This window comes from Typha latifolia, chromosome 5 (genome assembly GCF_019914945.1).
Source record: "Typha latifolia isolate L0001 chromosome 5, TyphaL0001v2, whole genome shotgun sequence".
In the NCBI taxonomy this organism is placed as follows: Eukaryota; Viridiplantae; Streptophyta; class Magnoliopsida; order Poales; family Typhaceae; genus Typha; species Typha latifolia.
The window spans coordinates 2,293,098-2,307,581 of record NC_133090.1 but is presented as its reverse complement, the minus strand read 5'-3'; the positions used below and the strand labels follow the sequence as shown (position 1 = coordinate 2,307,581).

At 38.3% G+C, this 14,484-nt stretch overlaps 2 protein-coding genes across 3 annotated transcripts; both read right to left on the bottom strand.

Annotated features, from left to right (window-relative positions):
- Positions 1-749: 749 nt before the first annotated feature.
- On the bottom strand, positions 750-9,713 carry LOC140788357 (signal peptide peptidase-like 4). The gene is made up of 14 exons (XM_073137575.1): positions 9,350-9,713; positions 8,500-8,658; positions 8,295-8,406; positions 7,648-7,767; positions 6,711-6,862; positions 6,432-6,614; positions 5,799-5,833; positions 4,911-5,067; positions 3,989-4,042; positions 3,760-3,852; positions 3,537-3,679; positions 3,386-3,456; positions 2,843-2,926; positions 750-1,198 (listed from the first exon to the last, which is right to left on the bottom strand). The coding sequence occupies exons 1-14, from the start codon at positions 9,500-9,502 to the stop codon at positions 1,098-1,100; spliced, it is 1,617 nt and encodes a 538-aa protein (XP_072993676.1). The 5' UTR covers positions 9,503-9,713; the 3' UTR covers positions 750-1,097.
- Positions 9,714-9,777: 64 nt separating this feature from the next.
- Positions 9,778-14,254, bottom strand: LOC140788356 (U-box domain-containing protein 33-like). Of its 2 annotated transcripts, none has more exons than XM_073137573.1 (9): positions 13,732-14,254; positions 13,519-13,640; positions 13,179-13,300; positions 12,855-12,959; positions 12,041-12,449; positions 11,773-11,913; positions 11,118-11,648; positions 10,258-11,025; positions 9,778-10,176 (listed from the first exon to the last, which is right to left on the bottom strand). In XM_073137573.1, the coding sequence occupies exons 1-9, from the start codon at positions 14,045-14,047 to the stop codon at positions 9,985-9,987; spliced, it is 2,706 nt and encodes a 901-aa protein (XP_072993674.1). In that variant the 5' UTR covers positions 14,048-14,254; the 3' UTR covers positions 9,778-9,984. The 2 variants fall into 2 exon arrangements, with proteins under 2 accessions (XP_072993674.1, XP_072993675.1); XM_073137574.1 differs by having other exon boundaries at positions 9,997-10,183.
- Positions 14,255-14,484: the final 230 nt, after the last annotated feature.

Sequence of the window (14,484 nt, the reverse complement as noted above, 5' to 3'; positions counted from 1 at the left end):
ATAATTATTGAGTAATTTTGGTATTTTTAAAAAGTTGAAATGATAAATGAAGCTGGGCTCCATTTTCATGGTGGGGCCGTAAATTTGGAGCCCCACTATTCCTAACTTCAAATTTAAAGCTAATTTTAGAGCCCCATTGGAGCTCAACCGGACTCCAAATTCTAAATTTAGAGTCCGGTTGGAGTTAGCTCTAAGAAGAAGAAAAATATATTAATGTTTTCTCATCTTAAATAAAATGACGATAAGTTCGGCCATCAAACACTTTATTGATTGAAACATAGCTTTTTTAATATTATAATTGAAGAATAATCTACTCGTACAAAAATGGCTATCAAAAACTCCCTGATTTGGGATCAGATACCAACTTAAACCTCTTTATGTTTTCGGTTTACTACTTGGCAAAATTAGCATGGCCTACTATAGTTTTCAAACTATTTACTGTCACACAAACACCAGTTGCACCACAGCAGGCGATTCTATTGAATCCTAATAATTAATAATAAGTCAGCTGATGAATCTTTTCAAAAAAAGTAAAATAAAATAAGTTGCTGCAAAATAGAACAGCTGCTTGAAAGCAATCCACTTGGAATATATGTATATATACAATAAACGTAGTAATTTGGTAAAAGAGTTTGAAAACTGAAACAAAACAACTATTAATTCATCGCAGGGCAAACAGATTCGTCAAAACCACATTTAACATACAGAATGCTAGTGAGTGTTCAATAGGACAAAAGTGTACTACTACATGAAAAGATAATGATAGGCTCTTAGATTATATTATCAATTACAACCTCTGTCATGCGAGAAATTCTACACATCAACAATATTCTAAAGTAAATTCTCGAGTACCTCAAGCATTTCTTTTACCCTTTTCTCAATTTGATGAAATGATGATCAAATCGACCTTCTTGAGGGCTTGAGCATAGTCACTTGTCTCCACCTAAGGAGGAACTGTTACATACTGGTACATTACAGTTATACATGTTACAATCTCGAACTGTTACATACTGGTACGTTACAGTTATACATGTTACAATCTCTTAAGCCGACGTTGATTATATACTGTCAGAATGTACATAGATAGACATGGTGTTCTACTCCGCAGCTTGCATATGTAAACATACTCTCTCCGGATCTCCTTTGGTCCAGAGATTTCTTAGCTCACCCCTTTTCCATCCGAGTGTCAAGAATGTGCCTGCAACAAGTAGGCAAGGAAATTAGCAGACAGTGCTACTCACAATAATTTCAAGGGAATACAGAGTATTGAGAGTTTAATGAATAAATTTGGCTGCCTCCAGGATACTGCAAAAGTCAAAAGCAGTAGTAAAGAGATGGAATGGAACAAGGATGGCCGTGCCAACCGGCACGTGGCACGATGGGTGCCGCACGGCACCCCTCCAAATAGCTTCGCCATTAACCTCGTCGTCGAGCTCGCTGTCGCCGCTCGCCCGAGCTCGCGTCGGGTGCCCTAGTTGAGGGAGGGGAAGAAGAGAGAGAGAGAGAGAGAGAGAGAGAGAGAGAGAGAGAGAGAGAGAGAGGGGGGGTTTATCGGTTAGAAACTTAAGTTGTGGATTCGGAGGCCAGTGACGACGGCGACAGCCAATATGGTACATTTTTCTCTCCTTTTCTTATGGCACGGCCGACAAGTGCTGCAGCATGTGCCGTGCCGTGCCGGCGGGCGGCATGGGCCGTGCCTGTGGCACGGCCATCGTTGGAATGGAACACCACTAGAGTCATTGGCCTCATAGAATGAATCTCAGAAAAGACAGAACAAAGAAAGGGCCCTGAATGAAACCTGAGTACTTTCTCCGGGCCAAGAAAGATTCTTGTTTTATGACGGAATGGGGCAACTGCCGCCTCACCCTCTAGGGATGGCCATTGGCTGGGCCAAGCCAGGTTCAGGCCAAAAATATCGAGCCAACTTAGGCCTCAGGCCTGCTCAACTCAATAGCCCTTCGGGACAGATCAGGTTTAGGCCAGATTTTATTTCAGAGGTCCAGACATGACCCATCAGGCTAAGAGATTTCTAGTCTATGGGCCAGACCAGGTTTGAGCCCAAACTCAACTGGATACTAAATATGCTTCTAAGGCTTATAGAAATAGATAGCCATCATGATTCATGTGAGCTGTTAGTATATCTTGAAATAGTGATTGAAAGATACCAATTAATTGAGGATGGAAGGTAAAAGAAAAAAGGTAAGGAAAATAATATATATGAACAGTCATTCTGTCTTGGAAAAGAATCATGATAGAGACATAAAAAGAAGCTTTTGGATAGGCTACTAGTTCGGGTTACAGACCGGGCCTTAGGTTTCAGGTTTCAGGTCGAGCCGGAGAGGCTAAGCTTGATCCCCACTGAATTAGCCTCAAGTTGAGCCCAATTTGGGCTCGGGTAAGGTTAAGGCCTGAAAATTTTGAGCAGGACTCAGGTCAAGCTATTGGGCCAGATTAACAGTCTTAGTGTTGCTAGATCAACTCACTAAAATAATCTCTAGTAATCAGCGGTGAGGTGAAGCGCCATATAGACAAGAGAGGATACTTAGGACTTGTTTGTATATGAATCTTCTTTTGCTAGATATGACTATGAGATTGCTTACATTTCTCGTTCACCAAACCACTATGTTTGGGGAGAGGTGCACGAGACACCCATTTCATGTCAAGATGATCAGGGCAATTTTGCCAGCCCAACCCTATTTACATGTGAGCAGCCAGAGAAAAAAGAAGAGGAAAACAACTGAGCAGTTGTAAAAGCACAGAATGCAAAAGGAGATCCAATCTGTCCATTACCATTTTGCTTTAAAAAATCTTCTTTTTCTCAGCTTACCAAAGTATTACTTACCCAATGTGAAAGGCACTATGTAAAGAAGAGCTGGTTGACCGTGCCCATCCATAAGATTCAACGCAACATATGTAATGAGCAAACCTGCAAAAGAGGAAATAAAAGTATATTGATTAGCAAGGATGATCATAATAAGAGGATAAAGTTTTCAATGTATTACTATGTTCAGACTTCTAACTTGCATAGTCCATAATCCACCACCCCCACATTCACAAGAGAAAGACACACAAGAATACTGGTTGAACACATTTTCAAAACAGTGTATATATTATTTTGTTTCACACTCTTCAGTACTATCTTCTTATTGACCACCTCCTCAAACCTTGAGGGAAGACGAATGTTCAGTAAACCACAACATTATTGGTGGAATATATTCTGTATGATATGGCAGATCTGGTGAAACTTATACATAATAGTTTAGTAAAGTAAATCAACAAGACTATGTACTGTCCTGTTATTAAATCTTCCTCTTAACATGTATCCTATTAGTAGGGCTCCTACAGCATTATAAAAACTAAAAAGAAAAGGAAAATGATCTCTTACCAGAACCATAAGCCACCATTGACCACAGGAAATAACCAGCTCGCAAGTTTTTCTTTGCAGCCCAATCATATCTGGGAAAGGCATATGTAGAAGTTGGCTCATGAAGCTAAAATAACAAGAAGAATGATAAAAAAAATTCTAATAAATCAACCTTAATGCAAAGGCAATTAGCAGTCCTGGTAAAAGGATGTCTCCAAAACCTATGATGCTGTATCCACCCCATGGATCAAACATTCGTGGTATTTTAAGTAGCATTGGGACACCATCCTCATCAGTCTTGTCACCACGTGCAACCTAGAAGAAGAGCATAACAAGAAAGGTAATATTTTCAGACTGTTGGGTTTGACCAAAAACATAGTCATGATAATACGTACCACAATCATCACACTTTCATGGAACCACCTCTTTGAAACGAAAACCCAAAAGATGTCATACAAGAAGGCACAACTGAGAAGCACAGTTCCCACCTGATCATGTCCAGTACGTTAAAGGCACCCAATTTCATGATATGATTGCAAGTAAACAACAAAAGATGATCTGCTCAAATATGAACACAGATATAGTTTGTCAAATATGCACTTATATGAATAACAATAATCTTACCTTGAGATTAGGTACTCGGACAATTTGGAGAACCGTAATAATTAGTGCAATACCCTGGTCCGAAAGGAAGGGAAATAATTATGGTCAATAAACCATAAGAAACCAACAGTAACAATCTAGAAAAATGTTTTTCGATTAAAGAAGACTGCAAAAAATTATTAAGAATGTGATTTGAGATAAAATTATCATCAGGATAATAAGGAGTATGTTAATTACGTGAGGATAACAGTCACAATCAGTCAACAAAATGTTACAAAATCAAATTGAAACAGAATAAACTCCAGCTATCTCTCATTTTGCTAAAGCAAGGGCAAAAGTTGCAAGACAAAGCAGCTTGAACTCTATTCATTAGATGCACAGAATCCATAACATGTCAACTAGACAGAATGTTGAAGATATCAACATTGACAGTATCACCCTGAAGGCAGAAAGCTCATCAAATTCCATAAATTAATAAGAGGCTTAGTTGGAATTTCTCTTCTCACACAGAAGACCCGCATCTGGATAATTTATAATCCCAGTACACATGGTTATCTCTAGTTGTTTATGTAATATACTGCAAAAGAAAGGTCAGTTACACAAAATCCCAATAGAGTTCAAGGGTCTATAATCATTGGAATGTTTCATGCAATGTGAACAAAAAAGAGAGAAGGTGAAAATTGGTATCATCATGCTAAATTAATCAGAACAGGGAAGTCAAAGAAGGACACGTGCAAATTCTTGTCAAAATAAATGTTGGATATACCAATTGATGCAGGTCATATTATTATTTTTAATTAAAAAAAAGAAGAAGAGGCTATTTCCATGATTTAAATCCATGATCTTTTGGATGCAAAAGGCAAGCTTACTGTCACACCAAGCGGCATCTCCTATGTTACTGATTACTTTATGCTACTTATAGCATAATAAAGAATGTATTTACCAGTATATCTTGCCCAATCCAAGCAAAGGATACACGGCGATAAACAGCCCATATGACAGCAAATGCGATACAGAATGGAGAGACAGCCAATGTAAGATATGAAACAGCTCCAAAGAAGGGTACTTTCACAAAAGATTCTCCAGCATGCCGAAACCATCTGCAGAATTCATCCTAGTAATAATCAGTATTTAGAATCAAAACTTTAACGAGAACAGCAAGGAACTATATCCCCCAAACTTGGGAAGTCACAAGCAAGAAGCACCAAGATATGAAATATTATTTCAAATAAATGAACCATGGGAAACATGACAAAATTTAATAACTTTAATTATTATGAGTCCAACGAAACAATGCTACAAATTTAAGTATTAATACAAATAAGTCTTTACGCAAGTGGATGCAGATGAAACAGAATTTCAAAAGCTCAGCTGTCCCAACTTAAAAGCTACAGCAATCAAGAGAACCTTTACTAAGTCAGTTTATTGATTTTAGAATAGAAATGTAAGTCAAGTCCTGTTAAGTGTGTTGGTTGATTAAAAGAATGTATGGTCCTAAGATAAAGGATGAAAATATGAAATGGCTGATGCTCATTTTCGCAGGTAAAATTACTTCCTTGCAGTTACATAAGCCAGAAAGTCACCACCTTTGCATTCAGCATTAAAAAGCAAGAGCAAACTGAGAAGCCAAGATCAAATTCCAAGATCCAAATATAAGTTCGAAGACAAGTAACTTATAAAAAATGCAAAACATCTCAACAAAGAAACTTCTACTGCATGATCAATTCATCATACTTCTCAAACTTATATATCTTTCATTCTGACTTTCAGTATTCATCTTAATTACTAAAACAAAATATTCCGAAGGAAGCATATGACATAATCAACATACCGTGATAATAAAGCCACCAAGCATGTTTGCAGACCCTGAAGGAACAGAGAAAGATAGTTAATCAATTAGACAAGTAACCAAAAAAATGAAAGTTGTAAGCTGCATTCGGGGGGGTGGGTGGGTGGGTGGGGTGTAAGATTAAATACTATGTGCACAGTGCATGTCTAACATATCATCCATCCAATCGAGAAATTTGTATAAGAGACAATAAGTACATCCAATTATGATGTAGTTATATCAGAATATAAATCATCAAAGTGCGAGGAAACAAAAGACTAAGAAGTAACTTTAATCATCAAATTGCATATAAGGCAAAGTGACAGCCACTTTAACAACAATATCTTATCAAAGCTATTCCCTGTAATTCATAATATGGGAACAGAAGCTTGAATAAAAGTCCTTCTCAACAATTCAGTTGAATATTTTAGCAGATTAGCATGACCACAATATGAGTATAAGTCTCTATTAAATCATTTGTACAGTAAAATAATAATAATAATAACTACGAATTAACTGAATATCAGCCTTTAACTCAATTGAGTAGTTTACAACTATTTTTTTTATCTATACTGCAGCACCCATCATAATCATCAACTAACAGAAAAATGAAACTATAAAGGAGCAGAAATGCACCTCTACTCCACCAATGCAAAACAGAACCACCAAAATCTCCACAAACCAGAAAGACATGAGCTTGTAAAGTAGGATCAAGAAGCATGAGGCAATCACAACAAATAATATTGCTGATGTTGTGTTGATGTCCACAATACCGCTGGTGCCCGTAGCCTCTATGGTCAATACATCATCAGGTCCGTCCTAAAACCATTAGTCCAATTGTCAGTAAATAAGGAAATTTATTGGATTCCATACTGCATAAGATGACGAAATACCCTCAAAGAAAAGTTGTAGAACCTTCAATAACTTTTCCTGCTCAATATATGCTTCTCTAGCAGTCCATGCGGACCAATATGATGCACAAAGGATGGTACCAACTGCCATAAGCCACAGAAACACCTCTGCTGTATCAACAACAGGACGATCTGGAGAATATAACTGCACAGCAACTGAATAAATTCAATGTTAAAATAGTTGGACTACAATCCTTTGGACTCACAAGTATGTATCATCAAATTATAAAATTAAAAGTTGATGATAACTGACTGACAAAGCTTCTCCTGTTGATACATTATGATAGATGTTTTGAAGTTAAAATAGTTGGACTACAATCCTTTGGACTCACAAGCATGTATCATCAAATTATAAAATTAAAAGTTGATGATAACTGACTGACAAAGCTTCTCCTGTTGATACATTATGATAGATGTTTTGAAGTTAAAATAGTTGGACTACAATCCTTTGGACTCACAAGCATGTATCATCAAATTATAAAATTAAAAGTTGATGATAACTGACTGACAAAGCTTCTCTTGTTGATACATTATGATAGATGTTTTGATTTTGTACCGATAACAAATTGTCCCTAAAAAAGAATGAAAGTCTTAGCCTCTTAGGTCAACATGGATAAAGAAAAGCTCAACAGATTGAAAAAAGACAGCATATGCCCTTCATGAAAGAAAATGTGAAATATAAAGAAAGACACGAAAGAAGCAACCATCCTGGGTTAACTCTTAAACCGTGATTCAAGAAATATCTTATGCATCCAAATAAAACAGCACAATTTTTTACAAAGATAACCAGCACTAATGAAGTCGTGCTGAGTTGTTCGTGAACCTTGGGTTCCACAAGAACAAAATGAACAGGAGTGATCAATTGTTTCCAATGCTTCCCTAGGTAAGGATTAGCAACAAGTATAGAAACTGCAAACGACTTGGATAAATCAAAGACCCACCTGAGTCACCATGTGTAATAATTTTCTCTAAGCTGACACCTGCATCCTGAGGCAGCATAACTGCATGTATCTTTATATTTAAGTCTGTTTCGTTCTGATCACATACCATCTTGTATAGTTCTGTAGGATAAATGAAGGATAACATAAAAAAATGCGAGCATGATACACAAACAAATTAGTAAAAGAACTATAATGTGGAAAGATTATATCAAAGTCCTCCTGAATGGACATGTGTACACACAAACAATATTTCTTAGATTAACTCGCCATGAGAGATTAGTCACATGTGACAAGGGAATGGCAATAAAAAGAAGATGACAAGATAAAAGATGATCTGGAGTTTTCAACACTTCGATAAGTAATTCAAATTGCAAAACCTGAACCACAACATTTAACCTGATTACTATTGCAAAGAACCTTTTTTTAAACCATACAGATAGAACTATATCAGAAATGCATGAAGTTATCCAACCTAGTGGGTTATGTAATAAAATAAAATTGCTCATTATGTTCAACTTAATAAATCCACTAGATTATTAGGCAACTTGTATAATACTCAACTTCGACGGTGATGGAATCCAGCTAACAAATGTTTTTTTTTTCTTATGGAACTACATTTACAGCAGAAAGTGAGAAGGATGGCATACCTTTACGGTTGTTTATAATCAGTATGGCAGAAGCACCTGCAGCTTCTGCAACTCTTGCCTTTGTAGTAAACCTGCATTTCCCCCTGTGCACTAATAGAACATCCCCAGCAACCTAACAAAATGGATGTAACTTAAGATCACAAAGATATGAACTAACAGCAAAGTGGTTCTGAGAGACCACTTGCTAGACCTAGAAGAATGGAACCTTTTTCTTAGGCACAGTACAGCAATCAGGAGGGTCTGCTAAAGAAATTCTCGTTCGATTGGCGTACTTTTCTTTCGACACTATCATATGACCAAACCGAGCACCAACACCAACAAACTCATCATCCTCACTGTTATTTACCCAAGTTTGCACTTTTACCTGCTCAAAACAGAGATGAAAGGAAGAATAATGAAACAACCGATAATAAGGAAGGGAAAAAAAGAAAGAAAATCATTACTGCTCCAGGCAGAGCTGCAGTAAAGGACTCTTCGTCTTAGTTCATAGTGCACAAATAAAAACCAAGGTACATGTTGGCTGTTCAAATGGTTGTTACAGTTGTAGATATATTTAAGAAAAATGAATACATTAATAGGCAGAGGTGGTGGATCTAACCAACGTGAGTGCTAACTACAAATTATTTAACCAAGATTAAAGATGGAAAGCGAAACACACTTATAAACAATTTCATATCTTCTCCCAAACGGCATAATTGATTTTTTCTTTTTTCGGTTTAGTTCTGTTATTCTCTAACAGAAAAATTCCTTCTGAATTAAAATCGACAAAATTATGTACCTATTTGGTCCCAAATTTGACACTACTTTCGAATCAAGCACCAGGCGTCGATAATTGAGAAAAAAAAAAAGAACACTAGGAAATCATGCACAAGATATATATTTTTTAATTCCTCCCTCTCGAATCCAGGCGCACACCACAGCTCAAAGTCCCGAAATATCCCAAAACCACATCAGATTACCGAACAACATGCCCAAAGATTCCCCAGCACAATTACTAAGTTCGGATAATAGGAACTTTAGCGATTCAAAGTTCCGGAAGTTGGAAATTAACTCACAAGGACGAAATTATTAGAGCAACCAGGTTGCTTCGGCGCCTCGTCGTCCTCGTGGACTATATCACCTCCGAGGACGACGCCTAGAAGAGCCAAAACTACTACCAACAGCAGCGGAGCCGACGATGAAGCTCGAAACCTCCCCAAACCCATCATTCCCCAACTATAGAAGAAGCGCAAGTGGAAGTTAGGGTTTCCACTGCGAGGAAAGGGGAGAGTGGAGCCGAGAAATGGGTAGATCTGGGTATTGATTCTGGAGTCCTTTTTCTACTTCTTCCCACCAAAGCCGCGTTTGTCCCGTTCCCCGTTATCCCCTCTCCGTTCTCCGTTCAGTTATACTGCGTTTTTTATGATTTAAGAAAGCCATTTTTTAAAAGGTTCCCCCATGTCTGAATTATGATATAATTGCCACATAGATAAAACTTTCAAAATATTCTAATTATCACTATATTATGTTTAATATCATAATTACAGTTTAAGAAACTAATTACATCAGTCAAACAAACAAGGATTTTATACAGACTATATTTGCTTTGCAACCCAAAGAAAAAAGGGATGTTTACAGGGACCCGTTACATCTGCTACACAGACAACGACAAACAATTTATGCATCCGTACATTTAAAAAAAAAAAACCAGTTACATAAACTCTCTCTTCTGTGACCATTCTTTAATTGCAGAACGAAGGGCATGATTTGGAATAAGCTCACAAGTACTAAGCTTCAGGTTGGTCATGGGAGATGTGTCGTGGCCACTATGAATCCACTCTTTTATAGCCTGAGCTTCATATGTGAATCCATCTGCTGCTATGTGTGGGTCCGCCATGATCTCCTGCAAGCTCCATTCATAAAGTCGTATGGAATAACTACAAGCTTAGATGATATAAAAGCTCAGTTAATAAGTAATACTAACCTGGAGAATCGGGCACAAGAAATATGAAGGCATGCATCTACTGTGATCTGAATCAGATCTGAATGACCAAGATGGCCCAACGGTTATGGCAGCAGCTCTCATGGATTCCAGCACTGTCCAAGCCTCTTTTCTAAGCTCTGACCTACTCTTCCTTCTAATATCACAGCATCTCAAGCCTAAGTTTGCCAACTCTTTAGCTTGCTCAAATGGCCACTCTCCTGCAGAAGCATCTAATAACTCATGCAAGCATCTTTTGTCCATCGCCTCCTGCACCACCTTGTTAATTCTGAACGCAGGCTTTCCTGTGAGCAGGCGCAGTAGGGTGATACCATAGGAGTAGACATCATACTGTGGTGTGAGCTCTCCAGTAGCAAGGTACTCAGGATCCATGTAGGCAAATGTGCCCTTTGGACTATAAGTGCGGTGGACCAGAGTATTCATCATGTTAGATTGGCTAAGAAGGCGGCAAATGCCAAAGTCGCCAAGTTTGCTCACGCAGTTTGCATCAAGAAGAATGTTTGCGGGCTTTAGATCGCCATGGACTATGCATTGTGGCTTAGAGGAATGTAGGAAGATTAATGCCGAGCAGACCTCAGCTGCAATGCGTATCCGCTCCTTCCATGTGAGAGGCTGTGTTTGGTGCTTACATGTGAGGCGATCCTCCAAGCTTCCATTTGGAAAGAACTCGTAGACGAGAGCGCCGATCTCGGTGCATGCTCCAATAAGAGTCACAAGGTTTGGATGCCTCACCTTGCTGAGGATCTCCACCTACAAGTTTTAAAAATCAGGAGAGCTTTCTATTGTTCTCCAAAGTAGTATAATTATGATGATCGAAGACTTTCAGTTGTTGCAGGAATTACCTCTTGATTGAACTCCAAGTTTCCTTGGATTCCATCAGGATTCAGCACCTTTATGGCCACCACAGTGTGGCGGAGAAAGCCCTTGTATACACTGCCATACCCACCTTCTCCAATCTTTAGTGACTCATCAAAGTCGTTAGTCGCTTGCTTCAGCTCTGAGTAGCTGAACTCTGAGAAGGTTACTTTATCATGAGAACTAGAACTTTGTTCCTCTTTGTTTCGACGTAGATTTTCTGCTTCTTTGACAGTGTCATCTCGTTCTCGCAGTAGCTCCTTTTGATCTTGTTGATATTTTTCTAGGAGAAGGTAGGCATCTGATATTTTGCCTTCCAAATCCTTGATGATAAGTTCAGAATCTCTTATTTGTAGTTCATATGTCGATGTCTGCTCCTGTGCCTTCTTTAGTTCATCAAGTATCTGATTGAGCTGCTGCTTGTGCCGTTCTATTCTAGCATTTTCTCGTGCTAGCCTTTCCTCTATTTCCTTCCTCTGTTTTACTTCTATAGTGTATAAAGCATCCGCTGCTTTTACCTACGTAAGATAATTTTCTTGAATCTTCCGTTTATCTTGATGTCCATATGTTGGGTATAGTAATTACTCACTGGAATGGTTGATTAGAGGATAATGCAATATAAAAAATTAATAAAGAACTTACTTTTTGCGATGCTTGAACCAAATCTCTCTCAGCTTTTTGACGCCGGCGAGACTCTTCATATGCTTCACGCTTTAAGTTCTCAGCCTCCATGAAGGCAACCTTCAGTTTCTCATATAAAGCAATGTCCATCGACATATCCTCCTGCAGGACGTCATGAATTGCTTTATACCAACAGAAGTTTCTTCTTCTTTTCAGCAAAGGCTATATGACATATAAAACAATAATTTGGAGTTCTCTAATACAGAGAAAAGTGATAAAATTTACTAACCATTTCATCATGTGGAGAAGAAATTTCGCAATCCTCTTCAGTCTCAGGCAGTGATGGTAAAACAATTGATCCCTCTCCAATCTCCTCATCCTTGTGCATTGATGAGGATGCAATATTGTTAAGCATTTCATGGACTGAACTTTGTTGACGGTTTGAGCAAATAAAGTGCCCCGACACCTCATCCCAGTGTTCCGCAACATTGTGCTCATTGGACAATGTCACTATTGCTGCTTCTGTGTTCGAAGTGAAATTGACTGATTTAGGCTTCTGCTTGAGGAGTTCTTCCACATTGAATGATTCACTTGAGCATTGTGGTAAGGATATGGATCTGAAATTTTCAGACATACTGGATCTCGTACTTGGGCTCGTTGCAGATGACTCTGCTCTAACAGATGCTTCACCAACTTCCCTATAAGAGATCAACATCTAAAATGATACATGCTTCGTAAACAGATGATTAATAAATATCATGTGCAATTCTTATGGTTAAAGATACCCGCAATTCGACTTGCATATTTTCAAATAGAAAAAAACTTCAGAATCATCAGTGAATAGAAACAAATTCAAAAGCATCTTCAGTTGACTACTAAGATAGGAATCCAAACACTAAACTTCAAATGGAACTTAGAGATTCACAGAGATCATATGGTTCCTCATCAAATTTAATTACTCTAATTGCTTAAAAAGTTGTACATAAGCTATAAATTGTGTATAATAGTTTCTATTTTGATAATTGTTCCCTATCTAGATTAGCAAAGATAAGCATAAGCAAGACAAGATAAAGGAGACCTCCCCTCAGATATATTGAGCATACCTGGTGCAAATCAGTTTTCCTTTGCAAACAAACGATATCTTGCAGGACTGATCTGCTTGTTGCTGAACTGTTAGTGCTTTCTTGGACCTTGGTGCCTTCATTCTCCTGTAATTAAAGCTTTGGAATTTCAATATGGAAGTTAACTGTGAGAAACAAAAACTTCAAGTAAATGCACAGAATGTCTGAAAGTTTGAAGTAGGTCCCAATTATTCGATATGTGCCTTGTCTTCTTTTCGTTCTTGACTAATAAAAAGTCCAACATCCATATTAGTCTACAAAATATCAAAATCTCTCTGATTTCATGTGTATAAGATGCATATATACCTTGAATAATGCTTGTCAGCTGCTGCTCCCATGACAAGATTGGTGATCCCATGTTGAGCAATGACCTCCACAAGGCCTTGAGCAATATCATTCTTCTCAATCACCACCTTATCAGCTCTCACCTGCAAAATCTCTAGAACTTGTTAAAATAGCCCAAAAGAGTATAACCTCATTCTCATACATACAGCCATACAGGGCTCAATCTTGAAAGGTTTTGGCCTAGTTCATAATATTTAATATATATATTAAAATTAGAGATTCATGCTAATGGAGGCCATGAAGGTCCAATAATCACAAAAACTAATAGGAATATTTGACTTTAATGAGCAGCAAAATCCACCTTTTGACTTGCGCAAATTTCCAAATATTCTTTCAATAACTTGCTCATCTTCTCTCTTTCCACACGCCTGTATGCCATCACCTCCTGCTCTTGCAGCTGGTTTACAGCAAAGTGTGCTCCCACTTCAACCAAGATAAAAAAGAAAAGAAAGCCATAAATTATATAGATAAAAAGTTTGTTCCCAAAGTAACAAGAACAAGAATCACTCATTACTTATCGGGATCTTCGTCGCCGCGCGATGAACATGAACGACGACGATCTTCTTGCCGCGCGCCGCGTTCTGCAACGCCCAGAGGAGATTAGCTCTTCCTTCCTTCACCTCCTTGCCTAAAGCAACGTAAACCTTCTCCTCCTCTTCTTCTTGATCGATTTTAAGACGTGGGCGCTCTTCCCCTACCTCTCTAGGGCTCACGCTACTACTTCGCATGCTCGCCGCCGCCGACCGAGCGCTCGTCGTTCGCGAAAAGCCTCTACCCATCTCTGGCTGCGGCAGTGGAACAACAGGCGCAGAGCAACTCAGTAGAGCCATCCCTCGAATAAGAAGAGTTAATTATTCCTACGACTTATCGCCCCTTTCTGTACTCTCTATCTCATTCATGGAGGAGAAAGTAGTTGGTTGTCGTACACCTTTTAAAGCAAGATCTCTCTTTTTCGCCTTCTCCCTTTTTGGAGATTCCGAAAGGTAGAAGAAGAAGGGTGGGGTTGGACCTGGGAGACGTCTCTCCAATCATCATATGCTAAATTAAGAATAAGTCGGGCGAATAGTTGGTACTTATTCAGCTTTGGAATATCCTTTATTCCGTTTGCGGATTCGCGGGCTTCGTGGGAAGTTGACTCGCATAAGTTACTTTTCCCATTTCAAACCCCATCTTATATATACAACGCTAAAACTTAAGGTGATTTCTTCTTCTTCTTCTTCTTCTTTGTGATGGGAAGACTGGCATAACATTTAAAAATTTAGCGTTA

What these genes read in the sequence shown, in the direction of transcription:
- LOC140788357 (XM_073137575.1), bottom strand. Translation starts at nt 9,502, where the DNA reads ATGATGGGTTTGGGGAGGTTTCGAGCTTCATCGTCGGCTCCGCTGCTG. An exon ending in AGCAGGAAAAGTTATTGAAG is followed by an intron (nt 6,615 to 6,710) that starts GTTCTACAACTT and finishes TAATGGTTTTAG; the next exon opens with GACGGACCTGATGATGTATT. An exon ending in TTGGTGGCTTTATTATCACG is followed by an intron (nt 5,068 to 5,798) that starts GTATGTTGATTA and finishes TGAATTCTGCAG; the next exon opens with ATGGTTTCGGCATGCTGGAG.
- LOC140788356 (XM_073137573.1), bottom strand. Translation starts at nt 14,047, where the DNA reads ATGGCTCTACTGAGTTGCTCTGCGCCTGTTGTTCCACTGCCGCAGCCA. An exon ending in CTTCTCCACATGATGAAATG is followed by an intron (nt 11,914 to 12,040) that starts GTTAGTAAATTT and finishes GACGTCCTGCAG; the next exon opens with GAGGATATGTCGATGGACAT. An exon ending in TGGTTCAAGCATCGCAAAAA is followed by an intron (nt 11,649 to 11,772) that starts GTAAGTTCTTTA and finishes TATCTTACGTAG; the next exon opens with GTAAAAGCAGCGGATGCTTT.